General features: G+C 34.9%; 1 protein-coding gene across 1 annotated transcript in view; it reads left to right on the top strand.

Moving 5' to 3' along the window:
• Window positions 1-20,509, top strand: part of LOC121419414 (usherin-like) — a 69,413-nt gene that overhangs the window by 2,272 nt on the left and 46,632 nt on the right. The window contains exons 2-11 of the mRNA XM_041613871.1: window positions 2,141-2,300; window positions 4,722-4,854; window positions 8,018-8,183; window positions 8,864-9,041; window positions 9,510-9,697; window positions 10,628-10,843; window positions 11,688-11,781; window positions 15,235-15,386; window positions 15,618-15,792; window positions 19,412-19,607. Coding sequence (XP_041469805.1) covers window positions 2,141-2,300; window positions 4,722-4,854; window positions 8,018-8,183; window positions 8,864-9,041; window positions 9,510-9,697; window positions 10,628-10,843; window positions 11,688-11,781; window positions 15,235-15,386; window positions 15,618-15,792; window positions 19,412-19,607 — 1,658 coding nt within the window. The remainder of the gene's footprint in view (window positions 1-2,140; window positions 2,301-4,721; window positions 4,855-8,017; window positions 8,184-8,863; window positions 9,042-9,509; window positions 9,698-10,627; window positions 10,844-11,687; window positions 11,782-15,234; window positions 15,387-15,617; window positions 15,793-19,411; window positions 19,608-20,509) is intronic.

Below are 20,509 nucleotides of genomic sequence, written 5' to 3'. Positions count from 1 at the left end.
TATATTTTCAGTCCTATGATAATTTGTTGTAAATCATGGATTGAGACTACACATCTGTAAATGCATGTACTGTCACAGATCTGAAAGCAATGTATACTTTGGGTTTAATCTCTTCTACTAATTCTTTCTCTGTAAATATTGCTGTGTACATGTAGGCCTATTTGTCCTGTACACCAACGCTAAATAGGAAGTTTTCAACCTTACATCCATCTGTCCTGTAGCTTTGCTGAAAATATGTTTTGTAGTCTCCAGACAAGATTTTATCTCTCAGATCAGAGAGATAAAATGTAGTTCAATGGCAAATAAGACTGATGACAGTAAAGAGTGGTGTCCTATCAAATTTGCTGAGTTGGACTCTCCTCCAAATTTGTACACTGTGTATTTTACGATTCATACATTCTAGGCCTATACATGTATGTATATTATTACTTTTTTTATGATTCAAAATAATAAAAACAAGCAGCCAGTACTTACTTGTACGTAGAAAACACACAATTGTACATGTATGTTGATGTTAAAAAAATAACATCTCTGTCTTCTTTTTGAAAAATTCACTATGAGGTGATGCTGTGAAGTAGCAAAGACTGTTCTGTTTTATAATTGAAAAGTGTTATACACTGTAACATGCCACAGAAATAACCAAAGTTATACATGTCCATAGGGTACATGTAGTGCTAGGGGCATTAACCTTGTTGGCTTTTTAAATGTCAAGTCCACCCCAGAAAATTGTTGATTTGAATAAATAGAGAAAAATCAAACTAGCAAAATGTGGAAGATTTCATCAAAATCGGATGTAAACTAAGAAAGTTATGACATTTTAAAGTTTTGCTTATTTTTCACAAAACAGTGATACATGTATGCACAACTAGGTGCGTCAGTTAATGATGCCCATCACTCACTATTTCTTTTGTTTTTTTATTGTTTGAATTATACAATATTTCATTTTTTGTAGATCTATTTGACAATAAGGACCAACTTGAATGAACCAGTATTGCATGTAATTAATACTCATTCCACATGTTCAGGGTAAAATCAATTGTTGTTTCACTTGACAATGAGGAGAAAAATAGAATATTCCCTATTTCATATAATAAAATGCAAAAGAAATAGAGTGGATGACATCATCAGTTATTTGCATATCCACCAGGATGCGCATACATAACTGTTTTGTTAAATTAAGCAAAACTTTAAAATGTAGGCCCCTAATAACTTTCTTATTTTACATGCGATTTTGATAAAATTTTCAGTGTTATGCTTGTTGGATTTTTCTCTTTTTATTAAAATCAATTTTTTGCTGTGGTGGACTTGTCTTTTACCTTGACATATTTCTCAACATACACTGTACCTCACATTCTAACTAAACTGTACCTGTACATGTAGGTCACAATGCTCTTTGCCCAAATGCTACATGTACCTTTAATTTAAAAACAGTAAGAAATATCACTTGAGGATTTTTATCATTTTGATAGAAAATTCCTTGAAAAAGGTACAATGTAATTTGGAAAACCATCAAGTTCTGTTGAGTCAACACTCAAGTCAAAGGGGATTGTTGTGATGGTTGATTGATGATAACTGTGAAAACAATGTGTGTTTAATAATGTGAAGCTATAAATCATCTTCTATCACATCTATTGCTGAAAGGGAATGTCACTGTAGTAAGTAGAGCGTGGAATCTTGTAGACATTACAACCATGAAGGAATGTTCTGGTGAAATGATGTGATTTTGCACCACAATGGCTTCATGAGAAATATATTTGAATAAATATTGACTTGTATTATTTTCTCAATCTGAGAATGTCAATCAGTCTAATATCTCCCATGATGATGATCTCTAATAGCCCCCTTTTTTTGGTTAATTTTTTTTTTACTTATTTGAAACTTTACTAGGCTTATGCCTTATGGTAATAATTTGATTCCTTCTGTATTTGTAATCTGAAAATACAATGTACAGTTTAGATCCTCAAAAGCACATTTTTATGTCATCCATAAGGTTTGTAAATGTAGTAAAGTAAAGTAGTGAAAAAATACTCTTTGGGAATTACCAAAATTAAGAAAAGATTTTAAACGATACTGTATGAGTACAATATGATGATAGGGATCCTCACGCGGTTGGCGCTTCTTTATTTATTTTTTTATACAGTACTATAATTGAGCGAAGGTCTTCAAATAATGACATCATCTATGCACTTGTTGTATCTTCGTCGTCTATCACATTTGATTATCGAACTGCAGAGGGCGCTAAATTTCTCCAAATTCAAACTGGCCTTCAGGTCAGTGAATGGCAGCACATTTCCGTACAGGTAAGTTTAATTTACCCAGGGTGGCCACTTCAGTTCCAAAAACTGTTCTCCCAGCGGGCCTATAAACATAAAAAAGTGATATCTGTTGGGTATTTAAGATTAGTGCCATTCTTAATGATAATCTCATTCTAGTTTTACTTTGGATTCATTTACAATTTTTGACTGCAAAGATCTTTTTTTGCCAGTGGGTACAAAATTTTTTTTATTGTAATATCTGAATCTGAGAAATCTTTCCATGATACTGTTTACAAATTTTCTGAGATTCAAGTAATTTTCATTTATTACAAAATATACTTGAACATGTATGTACATGTAGGCCTATGGCTACTATGGCATACATGTATGCATCATGAACAATTAAATTAATGCTTTTGCATTTAAAATAATTTGCTATTTACATGTACATTTGTAGGTATCTTTTTGATTGGCACAAAATATTTGTAAATATGCTGTGAATCTGTTGCATGAACTGCTTTAATCAATACAAATGAATTTACATGTACGTACCATTTGTTGCTTAGGGAGAGCTATACTGGAATCTGTCATTTCTGTTGTTTACTTTGACTGCTGGCGACAGCTGGGATGTTAGAATGCATGACTTTCTTTTCCATGTATAGGGGAAGGCGGGGTAAGTTGAGCATAGGGGCAAGTTGAGCCACCAGCCCCAGGCCAATAATGAATGAGTCAGACATTGTGGTGGTGTCATGTATTGATGACCCATAGCATAACCCCTAACCCCACCACATTGTTTTCAACTTTGAAACAAAAAGTAGTTTTTTAGAGGGAAAAATATGAATTTCAGCCAAAAAAGTAAAAAAGAGTGTGAAATAGATAAGTGTTTTATAAACACACACGTCTTTAAATATAATAAAGACATGATAACAACATTATTAGTCCAGGTATGGATCTTCCTTCTTGTCATAGTCTTTTATATGATGGATGCATAATAAATATGTGGATACAAAATTATCGCACTAAGTTCGGACTGGGGTAAGTTGAGCCAAACAGCATGGGGCAAGTTGAGCCATGGTCATTCCTATGGTAATGTATCTTAAAAAACGAACAAACCATAAAAATCGATTGAAATGCTGGCTGAAAGGAGCAAATTTACATGACTGCTCTTTTCCTTTTAAAGGATGTTAGTATTTATAGAGAATTAGCAAGTGAAAAGACTTTAAACAAAAAATTGACATGCTGGTTCTACCCTCATACATTTTGTACATAGTTTTTGTGGCTCAACTTACCCAAAAGGTGGCTCAAACTTACCCCATATATGGGGCAAGTTGAGCCATTTGACATCGTTTTTTTCAAAGGTCACGATGACTTTCAGTGTTGGGATAGAAAGTTATATATAGGTGGAAAATATTTCAGAAGAATTAAATTTCAAGGCAAGGTACTTATTTCGACAAGATTATTAATCATATCAATTCTAACATGCAAAAAGCAAAAACTGTCACAACTTACCCCGCCTTCCCCTACTATTTGAATTGGTATCAGAACACCTACATATGGGAGAAAATGTAAGCCTTGCAGGGAAAATGTACAAAATGATGTATTTCTACCTTTATGGAGTCAATTGCAAATAATGGGAAGATTTTCCTTTCTTTGTTAGAATGCTATCATTTTCCATTATTTTATTTAGACTAATTGTTGGAAGGAATTGTGCATACTTTTAAATGCTGAATTTGCACTTGTAATATTTACTCTAAGTTGTATTTAAATGGTTAAGGCCTACTTCTGGTTTTCCATTCTGAATAATCCATTAAAGGGGAATGAAACCTTTGGAACAAGTAGGCTTATGTCGAAACATAAAAATTAAAGAATAACAATAAAGAAACTTTGAGAAAAATCTGACAAATAATGAGAAAGTTATGAGCATTTGAATATTGCAATCACAATGCTATGGAGATCCCCCCATTGGCGATGCGACAAAGATGTGTGATGTCACATGTGAACAACTTTCCCTTTGATGGACTATAAAATACACCCAAAATGTCACTTTTTGCTTTTTCTTATGGTGATACAAACTCTTTATCCATGATGTATTCTTTAAATATCTGTATTACAATTACATGCCCTCCTATAGAAAGAACACATGATCATGATAGATGTGATAAAAGAGGCAGTTTAACTGAAATATATACTAATATAATGGGGAGAGTTGTTCACAAGTGATATCACACATCTTTATCGTATTACCAATGTGAGGATCTCCATAGCATTAGTGATCACAATATTCCAATGCTCATAACTTTCTCATCATTTGTCAGATTTTTCTCAAACTTTTGTTGATCTGTTTCTTTGGTTTATCTATTTTCACACAAGCTTTCTTGTTCCAAAGGTTTCATTCTCCTTTAATTAATTATCAACTTCAAAGTATGTACAGTATTGACTTACCATATAATGCTTTTGTTCCTGTAGGTGTTTGGAACAAAGGCTAGTATTTTCATTGATGGTTTAGAGGTAGATGGTACACCGTTTGAAACCATGAACCTTCAAGGTGAAATCATTGATGACAGCAATGGTCAGACAAGGATTGGTCAGAGAATATCAGGTAAACTTTTATTTCCCCTTTTTTTAAGACAAGTCCTAGTCATATGATTGAATTGAAATGAAATGAAATTGTTTCTTTAATTCACTCATGAATTCACAAATTAAAATTCAACTCAAGAGGTGAATTCTGGTTAAGTTTCACTCAAATTACAGTACGAATTTTGTGTCTGAAAGGCTTTACCTCCAAAACATCTTTTGAGGGGGCACTTCAAGCACTTCCGTATGGTCATGCACTCATCGTAGTTTGTATTTGGGATACAATGCTTTGATTGACAAGGACATACTGTCTTTGCTCAGGGAATTCAAATGAAAATCACAGTTTTCAAGTGAGCATGTGAAAGGTCCGATGATTCTTAAGACGAATCGCAATCTTTATTACAATGATGATTCAAGATTCACGTGTGAAAAGACCCCTAGTGAAATGCAAACTAAAATACATCTATGGGATTATCCACTAAAATTTAGTTGCACTGGACCTTTGTTCATTTATTTATTTACTGATATATTCATATTTCACAAATCCTCAAAGTACATTTCGTAATAAATCATGTTTACAATGAAAAGATGCATCAACTGCATTACACATGCAGGATTAAAATGCACCAATGAAATGAAAAAAGTGTAAGGCAGCATTACGAAAATTTCCTGTTTGATTCTCGACCGCACTTCGGACTGCAAACTGCGGTCGGATACCCCGTTTTTCGTTTGGAAACTCTCAAACAACATTTCCAACCCCGATAAACCCATCTTGGCCAGGTAATCCCCTTGTCTCAATTTCACCACCACGGGCCAGCCAAACGAGCGTTGAGCCAAGGACGAAATGATTAACAACAGCTGTGCTATTACGTAATACTTGTCTGCCTGTAGAAGGATCTTCAGAATGAAATTATTGTATTCTATATTAATCACGTTTTCAAAGGCATATTACATTCAGACATCCAATACTAGTCCATTTTCAATTTCGAACGAAGAAAATCAACCTCGAAATAAGGAAAGTAAGCGAATAAAAATGACGGCATGTTTTGCAGAAACCGAGCTCAGCGCTGCACATGCATCCCGTCGTGTGTGGCCCCCTACTGTGACTGTATATGCCGGGCTCTTGCGTTATCTTCGGACCGACGTCAAGAAACAGGTGTTTTGAAACTTAAATTGCTTGCTTGGGGCATGTTAGCGTTTGTCGTATTTGGAGAAGAGAATTGATGAGAAGGGAAACCAGGGTATAGTGATCTCAAATGGAAGTTTTCGTCATGAGGAGGGGCCTACTGAAAAGCAAAGCTTCGTAGCATATCCTGGTGTTCCCCATGGATATCATCTTTCACCTTTCATATTCACTTGACTCATTGTGAATAGGCTTACAATATGTTCTCAATAAAACTTAGTTTCATAACATAGCGTATGTACATATTGTAACTTGTAAATACGGGGAACAATGCTACATCAATGAAGGGAGGTACCGTGTGGTCACACTCATTCACTAATTTTGAGTTTCAGGGGACTCAAGAAAAATCTTAATCAGCAAAGTTTTTGTGAAATATATCACGTTTAGTATTCCAGTGTTTAGTTGATACATGTACCTTTCATAACACACTTCTTATCATGGTCTATTTCAAGTTTTGCAAAGTTGATGTTCACATGTGCGCATTGTAGCTTGAATAGTACCATGTGAACATGGCTGTCAGCAGTCTACCCCCTGGGTGTACAGATTGCATAGATGAAGTGATGAAGAATATATTATCCATTCATCATTCATCTACTAAGCCATTGGTGTCTACCTTACATTTCCTTGGAGAAAAGAATGATGAGAATGGAAATACTCCCTCCCACTTACTTTATTTCTTTGTCTGCCAGATCATGACAGTTTATTCCAACATTTACTACAGAATGATGAAATACAGTACTTCCACCCACTCTTTGTCCTTTCTTGGTCTGTGTACTGGTACATGTATTTCTTGACAGAGTGGGTTGATAGGGATTTTTGTTTTCAGTTGGATGTGCCAAATGTTATCATCTCATCATGTATGTATTTTTATAAAAAGAAAGAATTTAATCGATGATGAGAATGGGAAACTTCGATCCACCCACTTTCTGACTTTTTCTACCAGTATAGGCCTAATGTGAAGTAATTTTCTTGACAAAGTGGACCTGCATTGGACCAAGTATTTATAATAGCTTTATCCCGTCTTTCCATTTCAATCTTTCTGCCTGTATTTTCTTCCATTCTTCACATTACACATTGTGAACCATAAACCTTCTCCACGTTATACACTGCACCATGCAAACCTACAAAGATCATCTAGCTTTATCTTGATCTATAATAATGAAATTAGGGCCTAGTTACTGACCAATACTAAGTCATTTTGATGAACGAATTCTTACAAGATAATAATATAGTGAAACTTAAAAAACCCTACAATGCATGCAAACTTTGACATATCAGATTGATAGGGATTTTTTTTTACCTTTTCTGATATTATTTGTAGATCTAAATTCTATCAAACATTCAATAGGCCTTATTACATGATGCAGATGTTTTGCTTACAGTGTATGTTCATATACCATAATCTTTTACATTGTATATATCAAATTCTGGTTTGAATTTGAGCATAAATATCTAAAATCAAAAAGAAAAATTGAATGTTGACATGTCTTTGAATTGCCTGCCTAGTATGGCATATTCAGCTATTGTTCACTCTCCCAGAGTCAATGTCTCTTGGGTTTTAGCTGTCTAGTCCAATTTGCTTTGTACTATGATTATCAGTGCTTACAATCTCAAGTCCTAGTGCTGAAGCACAGAAAGTGTGTTGCATATCATTTGAGGAGAAAAACATGATCTTTAAAAGACCTGGAATTTACACCTTAAAAATACCTAGATGTTACCTCAAAGAAAATTTAATGCAAAAAAGAACAATATGAGATTACATGTACTCTGTATTGAAAGAATAGAAGTTGTAAATTGAAAATGTATCCCTATATAGACAGAATGCACAATACAAAGTAGGCCTACATCTCAATACTACATTATATTTTTTCACTGATTACACCATGTATATATAAGAAGCTTTTATTTCTGTGAATTGGTGTCAGATCTTGTAATTTAAATATGTAGGCAACCAAAAAAAATTATAATTTTTTTTTATTATCTTGAATGTGTCATTATTTCACAGGAACGGATCAGTTTGTTGGCAGGATGCAAGATCTGAATTTCTATCAGGTAACTTTGACCAATCGTGAAATAGAGGAACTAGCAACAGGAACATTTCCTCAGCTCCATGTCCAATCGGACTGTAGGTGTCCAGACAGTCATCCAAGAGTAAATCCACTAGAGGAAAGGTATGATTGGAACTGTACCTCAATAGATAGTCCTTTTTCTTTAAATTGATGAAAAAAAAAGATGCTTATGTCCAAATGTAGAATCCTGGGGAGGGTTTCATCAATATTTTCATCCGACAAGTTGTCAGATCTGACATCTTTCCATGATTTTGATTGGCTAAGAGGCACTGTTCCTATGGTAACTGTCGGATAAAATGGGACTTGTCGGATAAAACGTCCGACAAGTCCTTTCATGAAACGCCCCCCCTGACTGTAGTTGTCTTGGCAGTCATCATTAGGTGAAACTGTTGGGATGAGTATAGGACCCTAACCATATACTTTCTTACCAATGTCCTATTAGCCATCTTAATGTGAAGCCACAATGAAGCAACATGCTTCTTGATATTCTTTAAGAATACAAAGGGTCCAAATCTTGTCCTAATATGGGACAATCATTTTTATTCTTCAACTGGAACCTAATGTACAGAGCCTAGAAATTGCATCCTTCAGCGGTCAATATGTGAGTGTTGTGAGGAAAAAAATTGCAGGAGTCCTTACATCATCACTCCACATACATGTATATGAGAAATCATCAAGAAACTTAAAAATAATTATCACGTTTGTAATACACTAAGTATTATTTTGTTACTTGTAATTTCCATCTCAAGCACTTTGATCATCTTAACCTCCTTCATGTATAGGTATTGCTTAAAGAACGGAGAGCCAGATACATCAGCAGATCAGATCAGTCGTCTGAATCAAGACAGTCATCCCTTACAGTTTGCTAATGATGGTGATCTAGGAAGTTATTGGGTATCTACTCTGACCAATGGTAGAAGTATCACAGTGGACATTGATCTAGGGAGCAGGGAGTATCAGGTAGGTCTGATTTGAGTCCATCCACCCTTCCTGAGTTTTCCACTATTTATTCTTTCTCTCCGTTATTAGTCCATACCATGAATGATGGCTTGGTGGTAGAGTGCCTTCCTCTTGAAAGGAAGTTCCTAAGTTCATTCCGTTACTAAGTTATACAATATACTTTCCATAGGGGAATATGCACATTCTATCTGGAAGTGTGCAATGGGCTTGATAGGGAAGAGTTTTTTATTTTATTTTATATACTCTTGATGGATAAAACTTCAAATTCTTTCATCAGTGTTGACTTGAATTGAGGATAGGCTGATGATACTTATTAGTACGTGGTAGTTTGATGATGTTACTGTAATGCTACTGTAAGTCTTATGCAACAAGGTCCCAGCACAATATAATTACTCTGATCGGTAAGTTTCAAAGACATGCATAACAAGTCAACTTTCTTTCCTATCTTTATCTTTGATATTCTCCCAGGTGTTCTATGTAGTGCTACAGTTCTACAGCCCTCAGCCCATAAATCTGACCATCTCTCATCGCAGCGATAGCTCGTCTCCTTGGCAGGTTTGGCAATACTATGCCCAAGACTGTCAGAGTGCATTTGGATTGGATAATAATGGAGACCTGGGCACACCAACATCGGTCAACTGCATTCAGTTTCCAAGGTAGTGAAGCATTTTTACACTATATTGTTTGTTCATATTTATTTCCATATAAACATAAAAATATATACTTGATCAAATTTAACAAATCATTATTAAATATGGAAGATGGCCCATTTCAGCGGTATTAACAGAACACCACCATTGGGGTCCCATATTGATGTTGATGTGATGAGATATAACCCTCCAATTATTGGTGAACATTTTGAAAATAGCTCTTTCACTTCTGTTTTCATCATTTCTCCTCAAGAGATCAGATAAAAATACAAAATACATGAAATAGACAATGAATAACAATTTATAAATGACAATCTATAAATGACAATCGTTCATCAAACAAATTAAAGAAAATGAGGAGAGAAATTGCCTAAAAGGAAAATGTCTTTTAATGTTGTGAGATGCAATGTGTCATATTTGAATATATATTTGAAATTGTATGTTTAGAACAGGGACCCATTTTTTAAAGCTGTTCAAAATGTAATGCAACACTTTACCATTTAAGACTGGAATTTGCTATGAAAGCCTTGTGTTTGTCCTGTCTGTTTTTAAAAGAACACATATTTTTGTGATTTTTCGATATCACAAAATATACCTTGGCATTACATGTAAATGAAATTTTGATAGTATATGTATCATAAAAAACCCTCCCCATATTTTGATTGTAGCCTATGCAATATTTAAAAACCAAGAAACCCATGGAGCTTGTTATATCATATATAACATATATCATTTTTAAAGGCCTGCATAAATTAGTGAAAAATTGTATGAACCCCATACCCCATTTAGTCAAGTAAATGAGTTGATTTTAAGTTTTTATGCATTATAACCATGATATGATGGAATTGAAATATAGAAAAATATATGTGCTTCCATCTCTCAGATACCATGTTGGTATATAATGAGCTTAATGATATTTATTCACTTTCATTTTAGTGACATTCCGTACTCCAAGGGAAACATCACCTTCCAGTTACTAGCCCCAGAGCCAGTAGCCCGACCAGGTTATAATGATTTTTATAATACTCCTGATCTTTTGGAGTTTGTAAGAGCTAAAGAGGTTCGCGTTGTGATGGAAGGTCATTATCATATCAACCCCAATTCTGTGAGACATATGTACTATGGCATTGAGGAACTCACGATAAGTGCAAGGTAAGTTTCTCACATTTCATAATAATTCTTCATTTTTACCCTCTTTCAGGAAGCGTATGTCAGAGAGAAGCATTTTTCATCATAGTTTTCAATTTGTACATTGTGAGACATGACAAGTGAGTCAATTATGTCATAAATGTCATAAGAGTCATGATTTTTTTTTTGTATGCTTGATCTGTGCAATTGTAGAAAAAAGTTGTTTTGTGCAAGCTTTTTAATAGAATTTGAGCAGTCATATCCCACTGACTTTGTACATAAATATTGATGCTTATCATTGTTGCTGCTCTCTTTTGCACCTTGTCTGAATGAGCATTTCTTAAATAAAGACCATCTCACATGAGCTATATGCAATTCCATAGAACTTTAAATCATATTACCTCTGTCTGCTCTAGTTGAAGCAACCATTATATTTTGTGCAGTCAAAATAAATTCTTACCAGGTTCATTTCACCTTGGTCAAGTGCAGTGTAATATGGATTTAGTAAAGAAATAATATAGAAATGCTACCTTCAGATTGAAAAAAAAAATTCCAGGAGAGTAAGTCTGAATCACTACCCTCTGATAATTTGTTGAATTGATTATATTGAGTGATTGATTTTTAATTTGTTGAATTGATTATATTGAGTGATTGATTTTTAATTTGTTGAATTGATTATATTGAGTGATTGATTTTTAATTTGTTGAATTGATTATATTGAGTGATTGATTTTTAATTTGTTGAATTGATTATATTGAGTGATTGATTTTTAATTTGTTGAATTGATTATATTGAGTGATTGATTTTTAATTTGTTGAATTGATTATATTGAGTGATTGATTTTTATTTCTTTTATGTGTATATTCAGATGTGATTGTAATGGGCATGCCGATACGTGTGATATCACATTAGATCCATACGTCTGCAACTGTCTTGATTCAAGCTTTACAACAGGAATTGATGTAAGTTTCATCTTCTCTGTGTTTTATTTAATACTTTTTACCCAATTAACAGGATTTGATTTTAGTTTTAAACACATTTTTTTTCATGCCCTATGTTATTTTAAGGTGGTGGCTCTATGGAGTAATTTTAGTTTGTCACTTATTCTTTATTTTGTAGATGTTTGTTTAATTTCTTTTATAGTTTTGATGGTAAGCTGCCTAAAACACACAGTTTTACATTTTTTATACAAATTAAAGGTCAAATAATTGTACTAAGACAAAATTGGTTTGAATGAATTATAATTTTTTTTATAAGATGTAATGCTGAGTTCGTCACTTATTCTGTATTTTGTATATTTTAGTTTTATTTCCTTTATAGTTTGATGATACATGTAAGTGGGGAAAAATTGTTACTGAGACATTTTTTTTCAGAGTGGAATAATAAAATTCATACAAATTAAAGTAGTTTAATTCCAAGTTGAACAGACACAAACCTTCTTAATTATCATGACATTATGAGTTTGTCCATGTAATGTTGGAAATTTGTACAGTATACATTAAATTTTTTTTTTTGAAAATTAGAAATGTTTTAATTTCTATGCTTTTTACCATGCCTGAATGTGGATTTACTTAGACAAAATTATGTGTGGTTTCTTTGAAGCTTCTTTGCGTCACGTCTGCAGCCATACACTTAGTAAATATTTTATTTTTTATTTATACTCTATTTAATCATATTGAAGTTTCAAAGAATTGCAATGAAGTCATATCACCTATTTATTCAACATATTTAACACTTTGAAAAATTCAAGTGCTACTTCAAAATCTCAAGTACTTTAGCTATGGCTTTAGTGTGATGTATTGCTTGAAGTCAGATTTTGGCAAGTATTCTAATAATGGTTGCCATCAATTTGCAAGATTGTCAGTTCGTGGGCGTCTTTTCTAGATTGGGGGCAGGAGTCAAAATCATTTACAAATACACAATCTAAAAGAATAAAAAAATGAAAAGAGATAAATGTGTCTCATCTTCAACTGTTTGGGAATACTAGTTTCGAAAACCAGTGAAAATATGGACGATGCAAACACATTAAAGAGTCAATTTACCTCTACATATTTGTGAATAGTTCCCTTTGGGACTCTCTAAAGATAATAAACATATTCATCAATGAAAGTTATCTATCAATATGTGTGCATTACCCTAGTGAACTTTTTTTTGAGACAGAGACATATTCAATAAATTATTTATGAGCTGGTAAAGAACAGATAAAGAACAAGATTAGAGATAACAGATGAAGTGTTGTAGTGGCGGCGATAATAAGTGGGCATAAATATTGTTTATATAATTTCTTAGTCGATTTTAAAACCAAAAATAAGAAGAAAATAGTGATAAAGTGGAAATAATTAAAGCATAAAGCACTTGAATAAAATCATACACAGAAGGATAGGATGAGCGAGAGAGATCTAGAGAAAGAGAGGTGGTGGGGTGTGTTAGAAATAGATGAATAGGAACATTGAATTATGATTGAAAGAGAGAAAAAATAGAGCAAATTGAATGTGAGAAAAAGAATAAAATAGAAGACATGTAAGCGATGTAAAACAGACAGAGATGTATGGAAAAAGTATAAATAAATTTATATATATGTTCAAATTGTGCATTATCCAAAGCGAGGGTGTGTAAGAGAGAGAATGAGAGAAAGGTTTAGAGAGAGAAAGAGAATGATTTCATTTGTTAACATGATCCATGATTTATTTTTGTGAAATATTGGATTATCACACAAAAACACATTCATAAACAAATTTAAATCAGACACATACAACGACGTGCAGAATCACATGTTGTTCATCAAGGTCAAAAGTTCACAACTTGTTATTTTCCTACTTGGAAGTGTTTTTATGCTTCTTATGTTCCTAACTGATCAGCGTGTACATCATTTTTTTATAGTGTCTGTGTGTTGTGGAAATAAATAAATACAGAACCAAGGAGAATGCAACGATTGTTCATAGTTTGCTTATTCATGTAAATTAGAATATATGTTCAGCTATAGACATGGGTGTTGGGGTGTTATTTTGAATGTCCCAGAAAATCATGAATCTCATAAAAGTCTCAGAAATTTAAGATCTATTCAGTGAATGTACTGTATTTCACCCCTCTTTTTTTAAAGTAGACACTTGCTCCTGGCGTATTTATGATTCTCTTGAAACTCATCTTGAGGGATGAGAGTTTCAAGTTCATACTCTCAGATTTACAGACGGAAACTGGATGAAAGATGAATTATGGAAAAAATCTGGTTTAAGTTGTCACTGAGGAATGTGGGGGTGGGGCACTGTGGGAGGCTAGTGGGTATGGGATTTATGAGGGTGCCATGTTATTGTAGACAGATGGACCATGTGTTTATAGGATTTGTCATTTGTTTGGAGTAGTTTATGAGTGGTTTAGGGTGGGATCAAATCTCATATGGAGCTGATTGATGATGTTTGGCTGACCATAGGAAACCAGGGACACAAAACCCACCACAAATGCTTACTAGAACTCCCCAAATATGTCCTCAACTTGTATTCAATATACGCCTGAATAAGAGTAAAATTGAAGGATTGACAAGTGGGTGGTTTCAGACCGCCTCGAAGTTCGCCAGTTCCAGGTATTCTCTGATCGGGAAATTTACCCCGATCAGAAAATACCAGGTATTTTGGTAATGTGAAAGCAAACTACGCGTAATTTCCCCAAAAGAAAATACCCGCTAAATAGTAGGTACTTGGCGAAATTACGAGAACTTTCGTGTCGTTGGGCGCGGCGGCGTGGTTGACTGCTGGGCTAGTGATTTTGAATCTCCCGCCTTGCCTGCTTATCAGACCACACTGCGCATGCTCGTAACTTCGGGAACTTATCCCGAAGGATGTGTTTCGGGGCGGTGTGAATGCAGGAATAATTAACGGGTATTTTTTAGCCTTAAAAAGTTCTCGTAATTTAACGGGGATTCTTGTGATCGAGGCGGTTTGAAACCGCCTATAGTGTTATTTTGGGAAATTATGCACACAAAAAATTGTTATCAAAGCATTTGAAAAATTGTAAAAGCAATCTCAGTGAGGATTTAAGGTAATCATCTTGTATTCTTTGTTAACTTCATCAAATAAGAAATTGTTTGAAGTATCTGATTGGAAATGATACTATTGCAGTTGTCATTGAATACAGAGATCATCATCAATGCGAGACAAATACATGAATCAATATGAAATTATTAATAAATACAGTGACTTTTTGTGCTCTTAAAGTGTGTTTCTTGGAAAAGGATATGTTCAAAACACATGCTCATCAATGATGAATTGTGTATAATAATGAGAAAAAAATTGGTTCTTGAATATACATTTACCTTATTGTTTGACTAGAAATTGAATACATTATATCAGTATGTGATACTAATAGCCCTCTGGGTGAATGGAGTAATTGATATCTTATTTTTCTCTTTGTTTTGCTTACAGTGCGGGCAGTGCTTACCTCTGTACAATGACAAACCTTTTCGTCATGGTGATCAAATCAATGCGTATAACTGTAAACCCTGTCAGTGCTATGGACATGCCTCTAGTTGTTTCTATAATGAAACCCTTGATGATTCACCAGACAGACATGACAGGTAAGAATTGTCTTGTTCCTGCATTTCTGCTTTGTTTGGTCTTTGATGACTTATGGAAAGACTTAATGTTTAGCAAGTATGGTAAAGAGCAAAAAGAGATGCCAACTGTTGAGTGTTCTGTAAAGGATTTTGTCAGTATTGATATTAACTGAAAAATTGGCTCTTGACCAATCAGACACAGAGATTTCAGTAGCTTATAACAAAATAATTTGACATTCCTTATCACTGTAGGGGTGGCGGAGGGGTGTGTTTCAACTGCCAAGACAACACACAAGGACAACATTGTGATGAATGCTTAGAAGGGTTCTTCAGACTTGATAGTGTACCATTGGACTCTAATGATATCTGCAACCCGTGTGAATGTTCACTCAATGGCACAGTAGCAGGGGATCCCATGTGTGAAGAGGTAAAGTAGTATTTGTACAGTGGTGGTGGTGGTGGAAGTGGTAATGATGGTGGTGGTAGAAGTAGTAGTAGAAGTAGTAGTAGTAGTAGTAGTAGTAGTAGTAGTAGTAGTAAAAGTGTTTGTGTTGTTGGTTGTGATGGTAGTAGTAATCGTAGTCGTCATTGTAATAGCATTGTAGTAGTGGTGGTTGTGGTCATAGTAGTAGTAGTTTATATATAGTGTGAATCAGAAATATATGAATGAAGGAGGAGGATGCCCTTGTAGGGAGCATCATAGTGCAAGTCAGTAACCCTTCATAAGAGGGGAAAATGCTGACTGATCAATAGATGATGCTAATGGTGATCATGGCAGCCCGTAGGATCCAGCAGATAAGGTAAGATTTAAGGTAAGGACCTGATCAGAGCAGCTGTGCTAAAGCCAAGGTAATAATATGCACTGCTCAGATACATTGTATCTTTTATCCAGTGGATGGTGGGGGGGGGGGTGAGGTGTCCTAGGTTCCTCTGAATACTTGTTGCGATGAGTTCAACTCATAAGAATTTGACATGATGTTTTCTGATTTTTCCAAACCAGAATTGAATTAAATCACTTACATCCTTAACGGAATGAAAACCTTACAAATATATACAAAATAGAATGTAAGAAAAATTAACACTTTTCACTACAATTATAGATCACACGGTTATGAGTTCAAATCCTATTTAGGTACTCCACAGATTAGTAGCTTTGATCTTTTACCCGGAATCAGAAGGTTATGAGTTCAAGTCCTATTTAGGTGCTCTAGGGAGTAGAGGTTTTGTACTTTAGCCTTTAGTAGCAAGGTTATGAGTTCAAATCCTGCGTAGGTGTCTACGGAATAGTGGTTTTGCAATGCAACCTTGAATTACAAGGTTAAGAGTTCAAATCCTACTTAGGTGTCCCAAGGAGTAGTGGTTTTGCACTTTAACCTTGAATTACAAGGTTATGAGTTCAAATCCTACTAAGGTGTCCCAAGGAATAGTGGTTTTGCACTTTAACCTTGAATTACAAGGTTATGAGTTCAAATCCTACTTAGGTGTCCCAAGGAATAGTGGTTTAGCATTGTTACCTTGAATCACAAGGTTATGAGTTCAAATCCTATTTAGGTGCTCTACGGAGTAGAGGTTTTGTACTATAGCCTTTAATAGCAAGGTTATGAGTGCAAATCCTATTTAGGTGCTCCAAGGAGTAGTGGTTTTGCACTGTAACCTTGAATTACAAGGTTATGAGTTCAAATCCTACTTAGGTGTCCCAAGGAGTAGTGGTTTTGCACTGCAACCTTGAATTACAAGGTTATGAGTTCAAATCCTACTTAGGTGTCCCAAGGAGTAGTGGTTTTGCACTGTAACCTTGAATTACAAGGTTATGAGTTCAAATCTTACCTAGATGCTCCAAAGAGACAATCTTGAATCCTGCCTAGGTAAATAATAACGATAGTTGCATAGCACTTCTTTCCACATGATACAAAGCACATTAAATAAAGTTTTTATTGGGTTTCCATAATTCATACATAATCAATACAAGAAACTGAGAGAAAGAAATAAGAGAAAAAAAGAAAAATAACAAAGCAGCATACAAATTATTAGCAAACATTAGGAACAATACAGCATATCAACAAGTAATTGGCAAATGATTAAACAAGTAGTTAATGCATTCAAATACAAAGCACAATTATTATTACATTGGCTTTAGCTTGAGTTACCTCCTTATCAGCAGCACTCAGTGCATTCAAGGAACTAATCCTACAGGGTACACATTCGCCTCGTCTGGGTCAAGAGCAGTACAATTTAGATCGATTCCTTATTGAAGGAAATTTATCCATGACTGTTTCTTCAACCAACAACCATTTTTATTAAAGGAATGGTGGTTTTGCTTTATTACATTCAATAAAAAAGTCACAAGTTCAAATCCTGCCTGGTGCTTGAAGGAGTAGTGTGTTTTGCAATGCAACCCTTAATTACAATCTTATGAGTTCAAATCCTGACTAGGTGCTTGAAGGAGTAGTGGTGTTTGGAATGTAACCTTGAATTACAAGGTTATGAGTTCAAATCCTGCCTTGGTGCTTGAAGGAGTAGTGGTTTTGCACTGTAACCTTGCATTACAGGGTTCAAATCCTGCCTTGGTGCTTGAAGGAGTAGTGGTTTTGCAATGTAACCTTGAATCACAAGGTTATGAGTTCAAATCCTGCCTTGGTGCTTGAAGGAGTAGTGGTTTTGCAATGAAACCTTGAATCACAAGGTCATGATTTCAAATCCTGCCTTGGTGCTTGAAGGATTAGTGATTTTGCAATGTGACCTTGAATTACAAGCTTATGAGTTCAAATCCTGCTTTGGTGTTTGGAGGAATAGTGGTTTTTGGAATGTAACCCTTAATTACAATCTTATGAGTTCAAATCCTGACTAGGTGCTTGAAGGAGTAGTGGTGTTTGGAATGTAACCTTGAATTACAATGTTATGAGTTCAAATCCTGCCTTGGTGATTGAAGGAGTAGTGGTTTTGCACTGTAACCTTGCATAACAAGGTTCAAATCCTGTCTTGGTGCTTGAAGGAGTAGTGGTTTTGCAATGTAACCTTGAATCACAAGGTTATGAGTTCGAATCCTGCCTTGGTGCTTGAAAGAGTAGTGGTTTTGCAATGTAACCTTGAATCACAAGGTTATGAGTTCAAATCCTGCCTTGGTGCTTGAAGGAGTAGTGGTTTTGCAATAACACCTTGAATCACAAGGTCATGATTTGAAATACTGCCTTGGTGCTTGAAGGAGTAGTGGTTTTGCAATGTGACCTTGAATCACAAGGTTATGAGTTCGAATACTGCCTTGGTGCTTGAAGGAGTAGTGGTTTTGCAATATAACCTTGAATCACAAGGTCATGATTTGAAATACTGCCTTGGTGCTTGAAGGAGTAGTGGTTTTGCAATGTAACCTTGAATCACAAGGTTATGAGTTCAAATCCTGCCTTGGTGCTTGAAGGAGTAGTGGTTTTGCAATGTAACCTTGAATCACAAGGTTATGAGTTCAAATCCTGCCTTGGTGCTTGAAGGAGTAGTGGTTTTGCAATAACACCTTGAATCACAAGGTCATGATTTGAAATACTGCCTTGGTGCTTGAAGGAGTAGTGGTTTTGCAATGTGACCTTGAATCACAAGGTTATGAGTTCAAATCCTACCTAGGTGCTCCAAAGAGTAATGGTTTTGCACTGTAATCTTGAATCATGAGATTGTAAGTTAAAACCCTGCCATGGTGTTCCAAGGAATAGTGTTTTGGCACTAATATTTGAATCACAAGGTTGTGAGTTCAAACCCTGCCTCGGTGCTCAAAGGAGTCATGGTTTTGTACTGTTACCTCTTGCTCCAATCATTTGTCTTAAGTCGATTTGTTAGGGGATATTGGGTGGTGATAGAGATATATTGAAATTCCAAAATTTATCGGCCCCTCAAAAATCAAGCGCTTTTTTACATAACAGTTACGTGTAAGTATATGTAGCATTATCATTTCTGTGGTGCTAGTTTACTCCTAGGTGATTCTCAATTGATCTTTTGCCATTTCATAATATACTAATAACATAAGAATATTTACAATTCTTATCAATTATGAATATTTTCAGGTGAATGGTCAATGTAACTGCAAGCAGTATACATCAGGTCGTACATGTGATACTTGTCAGAATGGTTACTTCAATCTAGATGCTTTTAACCCTGATGGTTGTGAGCCATGTCAATGCATCTTAGCTGGTACAATCAACTCAGATATCTCATGCCATCAACAAACTGGAGTGTGTAACTGCAAACTCAATGTCATAGGTTAGTATACCTTAGAGTGTTATTTTTGTCTCGCCCACCAGAGGTGAAGGCGAGACTTAGGGATCCAAATGTCGTCCGTCCGTCACAAACCTGTAATGACACATAACTCCACAACCGTAAGTCGCTTTTTAACCAAACTTGGTTGGTAGATGGACTTGGGGGACCTGCATGTTATGCTGCAGTCGGAGGTCACATGGTAAGGTCAGAGGTCATTTTGAGGTCAATGTTTAAGTTTACGTGCAATGTTTAAGTTTACGTGCAAGGCTCTTATGACAAGTGTTATTCCATCCCAGTCATTTCACAAATTAAATTTTCATTTAACAGAGTCTTGATTATTTTTAATTGATGTTACATGTCCATATACCATTGTACTTTATAATGAAATAGAGAATTATTTTCTATTATCATGTCAGAAACACATGTTTAAAATAATACTTAAAGGTAAATGCTAGTTTTGGTAACGATATCAAAATGAGTTCGTACAGAATCCAATAAAATGACCACCAAAGTGTCTGTTTGTATAAATAAAACGCATGTGCCAAATGATTCTGGAAGAAATTATGTAATTGCTGAGAAATCAGCAAATAAGCACAGGATTCGGGTAGGGCGTCGGGCCCGACGCTCTAAGCGATAATTATACATTGTCCCACGTGCGCTTATCTGTGTTGGGGATCTTCGGTGTGAACATTTTTCAGCGTAGATTTCAAGATTTCACAAAGTTCAGTTAATGTAACTGTACCAGATCTAGATCCTCGATGATATACTGACAATTAAGCCTTGTTTTACAGACTTTCTCATGAAACCAGTGTTTACTGTAACTACTGGAATTTCTCTTTAAGAGCAATATAGGTTAAGATTCATACGTGATGGAATCTAACCTTTGATTGAGCAATAAAAGTTGA

The sequence above is a fragment of the Lytechinus variegatus genome, chromosome 7 (genome assembly GCF_018143015.1).
Source record: "Lytechinus variegatus isolate NC3 chromosome 7, Lvar_3.0, whole genome shotgun sequence".
In the NCBI taxonomy this organism is placed as follows: Eukaryota; Metazoa; Echinodermata; class Echinoidea; order Temnopleuroida; family Toxopneustidae; genus Lytechinus; species Lytechinus variegatus.
Note: the sequence above shows the minus strand (reverse complement) of the source record. Positions and strands in the feature narration are given on the sequence as shown.